At 37.9% G+C, this 12,807-nt stretch overlaps 1 protein-coding gene across 1 annotated transcript in view; it reads left to right on the top strand.

Moving 5' to 3' along the window:
• TAF4B (TATA-box binding protein associated factor 4b) overlaps window positions 1-12,807 on the top strand; it is a 134,992-nt gene that overhangs the window by 27,898 nt on the left and 94,287 nt on the right. Inside the window, exons 7-9 of the mRNA XM_046670814.1 lie at window positions 461-1,078; window positions 8,565-8,700; window positions 9,307-9,412. Coding sequence (XP_046526770.1) covers window positions 461-1,078; window positions 8,565-8,700; window positions 9,307-9,412 — 860 coding nt within the window. The remainder of the gene's footprint in view (window positions 1-460; window positions 1,079-8,564; window positions 8,701-9,306; window positions 9,413-12,807) is intronic.

The following is a 12,807-nucleotide window of genomic DNA, read 5'->3' as shown; positions in this document are numbered from 1 at the left end:
GTCAAAATATTCTGGCTCAGTGAAGGAAGTTGAACGTGTTTGTGTTAGTTTTATTTTGATGTAAAGACTATTTCTATTCAGAGTGTGAAAGTTAATAAAAACTTTTTTGTAGATTCTGCTGCTGTATAAACAACCTTAAAGATACTGAAGTTATTAGTGATCAATTATGGAATTTAGATGTGATACACTGTTTTCTTTTACCGGGTTGATATTGAAGTACACAAAATAAGTTTAATACTGGGACATAATAATTTTGTATTGAAAAAAAGCACTTCTGGGCTTTAAATTGATTGTATCCTGGATATTGACAGGGTATATGTGTAAAATCAGATTTCCTCAACTGAAACACTTGATATACTTTTGATTTATTTTATGCTCCAAAGATATGAAATACAAAGTACTTCTGTTTTACTAGTAGCTAGTTTGTTTAGTTATCAGTGTTTTTTTTCCCCGTTTCTAGAAAAGTGTGATTGCCTTACGACAACTCATGCCTAACTCCCAGAGCTTTATTCAGCAGTGTGTTGAGCAGACTTCTAGCGAGATAATCATTGCTACCTGTACTGCAACAGTAACAGCTTCTCCTGTGGTGACAACGACAGTTTCCTCAATCCAGCCTGAAAAGCCTATCATTGTTTCTGGAGCAACAACACCCAGAACTGTGTCAGTGCAAACTCTGAATCCACTTGCTGGTCCAGGGGCAGCAAAAACTGGAGTTGTGACACTTCATTCTGTGGGCTCAGCTGCTGGGCCAGGAGGAGCAACAGCTGGAACTGTTTTGCTTCAGACTCCAAAACCGCTTGTGACGTCGATCCAAAACACAGTGACAGCAGTCTCCCTTCAACCCGAAAAGCCAGTTGTCTCTGGGGCAGCAGTAACGCTGGCCCTTCCATCAGTAACTTTTGGAGAAACTTCAGCTGCAGCTATTTGTCTTCCGTCTGTGAAACCTGTTGTTACTTCTGCTGGGACCACATCAGACAAGCCTGTCCTTGGTGCGCCAGTCCAGATCAAACTTGCACAGCCGGGCCCCATCCTTTCACAACCAGCTGGTATTCCACAGGCAGTGAAAGTCAAACAACTAGTGAGTAACATTTCATTTCTTCCTCAATTTCTTATTTTGAAAATTTCAGACATTGAGAAAACTGGCAAGACGAGTAAAAGGAGCCCCTGTGCGCCCTTGACCGAGTTTGGCCATTTGTCATTTTACCACATTGCCTTGCCTCTCCCTCTCTGTTCACATTCACAAACACACACAAACAGTTGTTTCCTGAACCATTTCGGAGTTGGTTGTAGAAATTGTGACATTGCATCCCTAAGTACTGTGTATCTCTTAAGGAAAAGGATGGTTTTTTCTAACATCCTTTTACTGCAACATACTTATTATTGCTCATGGGAAGTTAATGTTGGTACAATATTTCCCCAGTTGTCTCAGCAATGTCCTTTATAGCTATTTTTTTCTGATGTTGTTTCTAATAAAGAATTGCGTATTACATTTACTTGTCGTTTCTCTTTAGGGTCCTTTAATCTGGAACAGTTCCCCAGCCTTTTATGGTTGCTCATTATGCTGTAATATTTTAAGTGCCCAGCCTAGCTGTTTTGCAGAGTGTCCTTTACTTTGTTTTGTCTGATTGTTTCCTCAAGATTAGATTTAGATTAAATATTTTTGGCCCGGGTTATTACATAGGTGATATTATGATAACATTTCTTTAAAAAAATGTGCTGAGGGAAGAGGGAGACAGTAAGGAGAGTAGATGAGTAAGAAGTTGTGTCTTTTCCTAAACTCCGGTATGTTGGGAGGTTCTTGGGTGAAAAGAAATCTTAGCTGTTTATCGATTAGGGTTTAAGACGTTCTACTTTATTCAAGACAAGACAAGTTTTATCAGAAGACTATGAAAGTATTGTTAACCTGTGGGAGATAGTACATGGTGAATTAATTAAAAATCATGTTTTTTTAGTAAAGTTCTCCCCTATCTTATACTATAAGAGAGCTGACAGTTGTTTTGATTTTTGATGATTGCCCTTGTTCTCTTTTGTAAAGCCTTCATTTTAAAAGCTGTGTTTTGAATCTTTTGGTTTTAATTTATTCTGCTTCTTTGAATAGTAAAATCTAGGTAAAATTACCAGCCTTGTTTGTGTGATCAGAAAAAGGTTAGTATCTGTGGTTGATGGTCTTTGAGGCAGAAGGCAGCTTTGGGCGTAGAATGAAAGGGTCAGATCAGTTTGGACAGTAGTCAACCCTAACAGGGAGGAAGTAATAGTCATTTCCTGGGTGCTAATCTTTTTTCATCCCCTCCTACTCTGAGTCTGATTTTCAAGTGGAGAAATGTACCTGCCTCCCAAAGCTTCTCTAGGGTGTCTGAGTTTAATCTCAGAGATGAAACCTTTTTAGAAGCAGTGATTCCTAAACAGTGGCCTGAACAGCCAGTTTTGGGAACCACCGGAACAGAGTAATTGCCCCAAGGAAAGGCCTCTTTTTGGTAGCACTGAACAGAATTGAAATCCTCTTCATGGGTCACAGCTGATTGTTGAATCAGTGCTAATCTTTATTGAACATCTGCAGTGCATCAGTCCCTGATGTGAAATAATATTTTATAGCTACATAGAGTTTTAAAAGCATGTCATGTATGCACTATGGATTTTAAAATAATTTTATGATGAAGAAAAGGCCAGGAAAAAACTAAGAATCTGGAACTTTTAAGTGACCTATCAGCTGGCACGCAACGTGTAGTGGATCTCAGACTAGAACCTGGGGTGTTTGCCATTAGGTTATGGTGCTCGTGGCAAGAACTTAGAGGTTTCTGCAGCATCCTAAAATAGAAAACTCTGTGGTAAGAATATCTTGACAGCATTTGCATTTTGTAGGTGTGACTTATTATACATTAAAAACAATTTCAGTCAAGAAAAAAGTGTAACAGAAAGTCCAATAGTCAATTTTAGGGTTTTTTTTTAACTTCCTTAAAAGAATGTGTATAATTTTCCTTGTGAATCCTGCTTGCTTGTTTGGCCTTTGTTTCAATTTTAATCAACAGATTTGACATCAGTATTCATACGTTTTTATTTAAAATGGCAAAAATCAGGGCAGCTAGACAGTGAAGATGCATTGCAATCTGTTTTACAACGGATTTTTACCTGGTGCACAAAACAACATAAGCCATTCTGTATGGTAATACCACAGAGAGGATTGAACTAGAATATTCTTGCAAATCAACTAATTTAGAAAATTAATGTTACTCAAGTTTGAATTAGTATTACTGAAGTAATTTAAGAATATCATCCCTGAGTCTGTTATAAACTATACTCCAATTTAATCCTAGGTCTAAGTGAGAAGGAAAACACTCAGGGTGCTAGAAACCTAAGAAAGTATTCAATGCAGCTTACAAGAAATATGGCAAATAATCATTTAAAATATGAGAATTGCCACACTGGATCAAATCTATGGTCCATGCAACTCAGGATGCAGTCTCCAGAAATGATCTGAAGAATGCAACTATGGCTATCTTGTTCAATGTTAGGTTTAAAATTTGTGTAATGTATTTTCCTTAATAATTAATCATGAATTTAAAGATTCACTCTTAATACTTTATCTGTTTGGTAAGGGTACGTTAGAATTTCTGGAAAATAAACTATTTAGAGATAATATTTACATATGTTGTGTATGTATGTGTCTTTTTGTATTATTCAAGAAAATGTTTTATTATAGAAATTTTCAAAATAGCAAAGTTGAGGTTTATTTATAGTGAACACCCATATAGCAAACACCTGGATTCTACTATTGACACATTACTGTACTTGATATCATGTATTTATCCAGCCATCAGTCATCTTAATTTTTTGATCCATTTCAGACTTCTTCCTAAATAAACATGCATATCATTAACTACAGTTCAATATTTGTTTACTCTTTTTTTCCTTTTAGCTAAAATTTACCTATAATGACATGTACAAGTTTTAAATGTATCATTGGATAATTTTTAATAGTTAGTGCCTACCTCTGTGTAACTCAAACTCCCCGTCAAGATAGCGTTACCATCACCTTGAAGTTCCCTCATGGCCCTTCCCAGTAACTCCCCACCCCCAATCCCCCAGAAGCAACAACTCTTCTGATAATTCTCTACCATAGATTAGTTTTGCTTATTTTAGAACACCATATAAATCAAATCATAGAATAAGCACATTTGAATTTTTTTAACAGAAATTTGTAGTTTCTTGATTTGAAGCAGGCATTTACTGATTCCTATAAAAGCCTGGTAACAAAGAATTCATTTGAGCAAATCTTTTTTTTTTTAAGGAAGATTAACCCTGAGCTAACATCTGCTGCCAATTCACCTCTATTTGCTGAGGAAGATTGGCCCTGAGCTAACATCTGTGCCCATCTTCCTCCATTTTATATCTGGTATGCCTGCCACAGCACGACCTGATGAGCGGTGTGTAGGTCCATGCCTGGGATCTGAACTGGCGAACCCTGGGCCACCGAAGCAGAGGATGTGAACTTAACTGCTGCGCCACAGGGCTGACCCCTTGAGCAAATTTTTTAAAGTGTTTAGAAGGCCCTTTAAATTAAAGAAACAGCATATTCTGAGGTTTACCAAGGTTGAGTTTTAATCTAGATTGAGCATGGCAAGTAAATGTCAACTCCCATTGTAGGATTTTACTAGAGCTCTGTCTTAAAGATTCTAATGCTGGATGTGGGTATATAGAAGTGCTGACATTTAGTGGTATGTGACACTGTCCCAGAATATGAGGAGTTAGAGGCACAAGAACCACACATTGGCTGTTCCTGAGGAATACTTGACAACTAACATGTATTTCCTGACTTTTATACTATAGTTTTTGTTTAGTTGGGGCCCTCTATTTTCTAGAACTCAACCTTAGTGAGTGTATGCCAGTAATCTTATATTGAATATTATATAGAAATTAGAGGCGATATTACCCTTGATTCTGCTAACTTTGTGTGCATATACTATGTGAGTTATTTAGAGATAAGTATTTGGTTGCTGTATATTTATGAATAGGGAAGTGGTTGGGGGTTGAAATACAGAGAAAGCAAAGCAAATTGTAAGGGGTGTTCTCATGTACTCGTTTAATCCATACTTGGATTCTTCGCTTCCTTTCCTTATGAAATTTAAGAACCATTCCTTGTCAGATATTCCGGGTCATAGTTAATGTAAAAATTATAATTAATGTAAAAAAACCTGGCACCTAAGGAGTATTGTGTACTTCTAGACCTGTAGTTTCTCTAAACCACTGGCATGTTAATTTATGTTAACATCCAAAGAAAACTTTAGAACTTGACATGTCAAGAGAAAAAGCTAAGGTATGTACTATTTACTATTCTTCCTTTCTAGTGATTCTTTTGAGAGAAAGTAAATAAAGGACTTAAGTTTTATTTTATTTTTTTATTTATTTTTATTTTTTGTGGAAGATTAGCCCTGAGCTAACTACTGCCAATCCTCCTCTTTTTACTGAGGAAGACTGGCCCTGAGCTAACATCCATGCCCATCTTCCTCCACTTTATATGTGGGATGCTTACCCAAGCGGTGCCATGTCCGCACCCAGGATCCAAACCGGAGAACCCTGGGCCGCCAAAGCGGAATGTGCAAACTTAACCGCTGCGCCACTGGGCTGGCCCCAGGACTTAAGTTTTTAAAAAATACAGCTCTTCCTTTTGCTTGCCAAGTAGGACTAAATATCTCTTCTTTGGGCCAGTTTCCATCTGTCTTAAGATAATTTCAGTCTTCAAAAGGTGCCAATACTGTGGTTTTAAATGGTACTTTCTTTGAAAAAAACACTAATTCTCTTATACTTTCTCACTCATTATATTTTATTTTATTCAGCAAGTGTGCAGGATATATGCTGCCGTAAGTGTTATAGTGATTAAGATGAGGAATGATGGGGATCCAGGATTGTGAAATCCCCGCTCAAAGCCTTGCAATATATATAAATATCACAATCATATAAATATACACACACACATACACTTCTTATTTTTTTAACTGGCACATTTGCCTCCCACTACGTACATGAATTTGACCCTAATTGGGCTGCAGGAGGAGCTGCCACACTCCCAGGTCTGAGATCCTGACTGCAGTCACTGAGGCTTGCCTCCCCCAGCTGGTTCCATCCCAGGGCTGCACACAGGCACGGGTCAGTGGAGGCCAGCCCTACCCCCATGTTCTCCAGCCCCATTTCCTGCCCCTACCCAGCCCCCACCCCTCCTGGCAGGTCCCCAGGTGGCTGTGGAACTGCCCCCCCCAACCCAGGAACAGGCTTCTAGGCTGTTAATTATTCTTTTGGAGAGGAAGATTTGTCCTGAGCTAACGCCTGTGCCAATCTTCCTCTACTTTGTATGTGGGATGCCACCACAGCATGGCTTGATGAGCGGTGTGTAGGTCCGCCACAGGATCTGAATCCCCCAACCCTAGGCAGCCAAAGAAGTGGAGTGCATGAACTTGACCTCTGTGTGCCACCGGGCCAGTTTCTGGGATGTTACATTTTTGAGTACCTATCAAAAATGGTATGAAGACTAACTCATAAACAAATTTCAAATAATATCTTTTGTTTTTTAAAGATTTTATTTTTCCTTTTTTTCTCCCAAAGCCCCCTGGTACCTAGTTGTGTATTTTTAGTTGTGAGTCCTTCTAGTTGTGGCATGTGGGATGCCGCCTCAGCATGGCTTGATGAGTGGTGCCATGTCTGCACCCAGGATTTGAACTGGTGAAACCCTGGGCCACCGAAGCAGAGCACACAAACTTAACCACTCAACCATGGGGCCGGCCCCCTCGAATAATATTTCATTACTATCTTTTATAATTAAAATACTGAAAAGAATACCTCATAAAGGATATCAAGAAAGAAAATGTGAATAATACGGAGATAAGCCAGAATTGTTAGGGGTGCTGCCGTTGAGATTCAGTCTGAATGCATAATTGGGACTCTGAATGTATGTTACTTTGTAGAATTTAAATATAATCTCTAGGACTTTAAAATACATAAATATGATCTCAACTTATTGAAATACATCGTTTTTGAGAGTTCTTTCTCTCTTTCAAGAGTCTGTTCTCAGAGAACAATGGCAATTGAATTATTCCAACTTGTATTTCTTCTCAAGGGACATTAGTTCCTGTGGGATTATTTACTAGGACACTTTGAGTTTCTTGTGAGTTACTTTTGTTTAGTAATACACACAAGATTCTAAATTTTACTTACAAAGAATTAGAGTGTGGAATAAATTATAGCCCCACAATTCTGTTTGGAAGCCTGTCTCCTGGCTTGTCTTATATTAGCCACATATGAGTTTAAAGACTTATAAATACTTCACTATCAAAACAGGGTGGCTGTTTTTCTTCTTTTTTTTTTGAGGAATATTAGTCCTGAACTGCCAATCCTCTTTTTTTTTTGCTGAGGAAGACTGGCCCTGAGCTAACGTCCATGCTCATCTTCCTCTGCTTTTATGTGGGACACCTGCCACAGCATGGCTTGACAAGCGGTGTGTAGGTCCGTGCTGGGGATCTGAACTGGCAAATCCTGGGCCACCAGAGCAGAGCATGTGAACGTAACCAGTGGGCCGCTGGGCCAGCCCCTGTTTTTCTTCTTTGAAGTGAAAAAATAAAAGCTCTGCTATTCTGTTTTTTCTTCATCTTTGAAGCTAAAAATCAGGTCCCACTATTACTTTAATTTCTCTTCCTTTATCCCCAGTGCTCACCCTCTGGATTTCTTGAACTCTTCTCTTAGAGAATGCCTTTAGCTGTGTCACTTTCCAGATATTTTTATTTATTTATTTATTTGAGGAAGATTAGCCCTGAGCTAGCATCTGCCGCCAACCCTCCTCTTTTTGCTAAGGAAGACTGGCCCTAGGCTAACATTTGTGCCCATCCTTCTCTACTTTATATGTTGGATGCCCGCCACTGCATGGCTTGACAAGCAGCATGTAGGTCCACACCTGGGATCCAAACCAGCGAACCATGGCCGCCAAAGCGGAACATGTGAATTTAACCACTGCCCGACCAGGCTGGCCCCTTCCAGATATTTTTTTAAAACAGCCCATTAAAAGTTGCTGTCTTTTAGAGATATATTTTGAAATATTTATGGATAAAAAGATATATCTGGAATTTGCTGTAAAATATTTGAGGGTAGTGGGGAAGTGGGTAGGGGTATAGATGAAACAAAATTAGTGAAGAATTAATCATTGTTGAAGCTGGGCAATAATGGTACAGGTGGTTTCATTTTCTTGTTCCCTCTCTTTTTGTGTGTTTGAAATTTTCCGTGATAGGTTGAAAAATGAAAATAGGATCCATATGGAGCTTTAAATTAGGCAATGTGTAATGCGAATTTGAATTCCACTCTAAAAAATACATATACTTGTGTGAGATAATAATTTTTTCACTTTTGAACAAGATAATTTTGCTCCATACAAATTTAAATTTTAAGTAGGCTTCCCTATGCTAAGATAAAAGTGCTTTTACAGGTAAGTGAGCACAGTCCTTTAGTTCTGTTGTTACAACTGAAAGCCTGTTCTTTCCTACAGCGGTTTAGTTGAATGACTATATTGACAGTTCTCATTGTTTCAGGTAGTCCAGCAGCCTTCAGGAGGCATTGCAAAACAAGTGACCACACTTTCCCATTCCTCAGCATTGACCATTCAGAAATCTGGACAGAAGAAGATGCCTGTGAACACTGCAATACCCACCAGTCAGTTTCCTCCAGGTAGACTGTGCATCCTCACTGCATCACACCGCGTTTGGAGCTTGATGGGGTTTTGTACTCTCTTTTTTATTGTTATTATTAAGCAAAGAGAGATTTGGTCTTTTAAGTTGAAGACTGAAACATAACTATTTATTATATTCTTTGTACATACATAGCTACCTTTTAGTAAATAAGTACTTATTTAACTTATAAAATTTTCTATAGCCTTATTTCTTTTAATTTTAAAATTTACTTCTTTCTCTGTGTTTGGAAATCAGTCTTATGCATAAAAGTTAGAGGTTTTTTGTATTTTTAAAATCTAGCAATATAAATGATATATATTTTAACGTGTTTCTGTCGCCTTTTCTGCATAATATTTTTATAATGCTGGTAATTCTATAGACAATTTGAAGACCATATAAAAGGAAATGGAGAGGTCTTGATTTTATAGGATGATTTCTTATGTAGGGGATAAGTTCATTGTCATGTTTGAATTTAAACGTAGTTCTAGGGCAGCTTGAAATTTTAATTATTCTACATAGATTAAAAGCTGCTGTCCTGAATTTTTCCTAATGTGACTTAATTGGTTTTTTTAATTCCACTTTTTTCTTTCTTTTGTTTTTATAGCTTCCATTCTAAAGCAAATTACCCTACCAGGAAATAAAATTCTATCACTTCAAGCATCTCCTGTTCAGAATAATAAAATAAAAGAGAATGGAACAACATCTTTCAGGTAAAGAATATAAATAGGTAAAACCTAGTCTGGTTTATTTTTTAAAAAATAATTTATAAAAATTTTTTGAAAACACAAAAGAGACAACAGAATATTACGTAAAATAAATATATTGATGATATTGATGCCTTTTAAAAATGCTAACAGTACTTTATTGGGTATAATTTGTAAACAGTAAAGCACACAAATCTTAAGTGTCCAGCTCAATGAATTTTGACAAACATGTATACCTGTGTAATCGTAATCCAGATCAAGATGCTAAACATATCCATCACCTTTATGCGCCTTTCAAATCAATTTTCCCCTAACCTCTGCCTCTGGTAGCCACTGTTCTTATGTCCATCATCATAGATCATTTTTGTCTATTCTTGAACTTCACATAAATGGAAAATTACATTATCTACTCTTTTCATCTGACTTTTTTCACTCCGCATATTTTTGAGATTCATATTATATGTTATCTTGAATATTAGAAGACTGTTCTTTTATATTGGTGAGACGTATTCATTGTATGAATGTAAATTTGTTTCGTTTTTCATGTTGATGGACATTGGATTGTTTCCAGTTTTTGATAATTACAGTCATGCACCACCTAATGATGTTTCCGTCGGTGATGGACCGCTTGTACAATGGGGTCCATAAGCTTACTACCATAGAGCCTAGGTGTGTAGTAGGCTATACCATCTGGGTTGTGTGAGTACACTCTATGATGTTTGCAAAACAACAAAATTGCCTACCAATGCATTTCTTAGAGCATATTTCTGTTTTCAAGCAATGCATGACTGTATGTATAAAGCTGCTATGAACATTTATTTACAGATTTTTATGTGAACATAGATTTTCGTTTCACTGTAGTAAATATCTAAGAATATGATTGCTGGGTCGTTAGGTAATGACCATTAGGTAAGCTTGTGTTTACTTAAGAAACTACCAAACTGTTTACTAAAGGGACTATATCATTTTGCATTTCCACCAGCAATGATAAGAATTCTAGTTGCTCTCCAACTTTGCCAGCACTTGGTATTGTCAGTTCTTTTGATTTTTACCATTTTAATAAGTGTGCAGTGGTTATTATTGTGGTTTTAATTTGTATTTTCCTCATGACTAAAGATGTTGAGCATCTGTTCTTCTGCTTATTTGCTGTCCATCTATCTTCTTTGGTGAAGGGTATATTCAAATCTTTTGCCCATTTTTTTCTTACTGAGTTGTTTGTTCTCTTATAGTTGAGTTTTTAGAGTTCTTTATGTGTGCAAGATCCAAGTCCTTTGCCACATGGTGATTTGGAAATATTTTCTTTGTGATGTGTTTTATCATTCTCTTACCAGTGTCTTTCACAGAGCAAAATCCAGTTCATTAATTTTTTCTCTTGTAGATTATACTTTTCATGTTTTATCTAGGAAATGTTTGTGTCACCCAAGGTTAAAGAGATTTTCTCTTAGCTTTGTTCCAGAAGTTTTACAGTTGTGGGTTTATCTTTTGATATTCTTTAATTTCTGCCTATTGCCTATATAAAAATCAATACGTGGATACTTGCTTTTTCTCCCTTTTCCCATTTTTAGTTGCGTTGATTCTTTGTCACAATATATAAGCATTTGTGCTTTGGTCCTCCTTCCTCATCTTCACCTACATTTTAGTTGTAGGTCTAATTTTATGTTAAAGTGGTCACCTTAAGTCCTTTCTCTGAAGTTTTCTGAGTCATCTCTTGGTTGGATGACATTCATCCACTTAAGAAGGATTGTTGGTGTAGAATTCCCTAAGTTCTTGTATGTTAGAAACTGTTTTTCAGGGGCCGGTCTTGTGGCCAAGTGGTTAAGTTTGCACCTTCTGCTTCAGCAGCCCAGGATTTTGCTGGTTCGGATCCTGGGCGCATGCATGGCACCGCTCGTCAAGCCGTGCTGAGGCAGCGTCCCATGTAGCACAACCAGAGGCACTCACACCTAGAATATACAACTATGTACCACGGGGCTTTAAGGAGAAGAAGAAGAAAAAAAAAAGGGTTGGCAACAAATGTTAGCTCAGGTGCAAATCTTTGGGAAAAAACAAAACAAAACAAAACCAGCGCCGGCTCCTGGGCTGAGAGGCCAAGTGGGCCTTCCAGCTTTAAAACCAAACCAAACCAAACCAAACCTGTTTTTCAGTGTCCTTGAAGTTAACACTTTTTGTATTGCGTGTTAAAAGATGCTGCTCCATTACTGCATTGATTTTTATGTTGTTTTTAATTTATTTAATCTTTTTGTCTGAAGGCCTTGAGAATTTCTTTATCTTTGAAATCTGATAGTTTTACATTAGGGTATATTGTGAAACATTGATCATTCTGGTTAATTTTCCTAGGTTCCCAGTTGGCCCTTTTAATATGCAGATTCTGGTCTTTTGAAATTTCTAGAAAATTTTCTTGGATTATAGTTTTAAATATTAACTCTAGTCCAATGTTTTTAGTTTTTTTTCTTCAGGGACTGCAATAGTTTGGATTTTATTCCTTTTGCTTCTTTTTCTTTTCCATTATTTTGTCTCTGATCCTTTTTTATTTCATCTCATTTTCATTCCCTTGTTGTTTTCCACCTTCCACCGTTTCCAATGCCTCTTAATAGGGTTTTGTTTTGCATCTATTTGCCTTTGAAAACCTATTTGATTCTCTTTTGTCTACAGTGCTCTTAAATTTTCCCTTTCACCAAAAAGTGCTTCTCTCTCTCTTTTTTGCCTCCCCACACCCTGAAGCGTACTCATTTTGAAGTCAGCCAGGTTAAATTGAATGTAGCCCATGCTTTGATCTACCAGGACACCTTTTTAGTATTTTCAGATTTGGGATATATTTAGTCTTCCTACCAATAGCATATTTCATCTTTATGCTTGTGTTCCAGCACATGCCCATCTGGGTGAGCAGTGCAGGATAGGTTGCCAAGAGACCACGGAAAAGACCCTGAGACAGCAAACGAGACTTGTGGGTTTATTGGGAGTTACTTACAGGGAAGGTCCAGTGGCGGCTGGCTGGGCAGCAATGTGTACCCGCTACCGCCCCCTGAGAGAAGCTTGCTTAAATAGGCAGAGAAGCAAAGGCTGTGTGCTTGCCAAGGGGGGTCATCCCTGTATCACCTGCATTCCGAGTACCAGAGCCCCCCCCCCCAGAGAGCCTCCATGTTCCCTCAGACCTCGAGGGTCTTGGGGCTAACTTTCCCATGAGAAAGCAGCTGGGTTGGCCAAACCCAGGACTGTTATCATTGTGAGTGCTGGCGCACAGCCGAGACAGGAGCCTCAAGGACACATGGTTTTTAAAAGGGCACACAGGCTGATGCCTCTATAGACTGCCACTAGTTCTCTTGCCTCTCTTTTGCAGTTTTTCCCAGTCTGCTTTTGCCACAAGCCTTGAGTCAGATGATGGTGGGGGGTGAGCTGGGTAG

The sequence above is a fragment of the Equus quagga genome, chromosome 9 (genome assembly GCF_021613505.1).
Source record: "Equus quagga isolate Etosha38 chromosome 9, UCLA_HA_Equagga_1.0, whole genome shotgun sequence".
NCBI lineage: Eukaryota > Metazoa > Chordata > Mammalia > Perissodactyla > Equidae > Equus > Equus quagga.
Note: the sequence above shows the minus strand (reverse complement) of the source record. Positions and strands in the feature narration are given on the sequence as shown.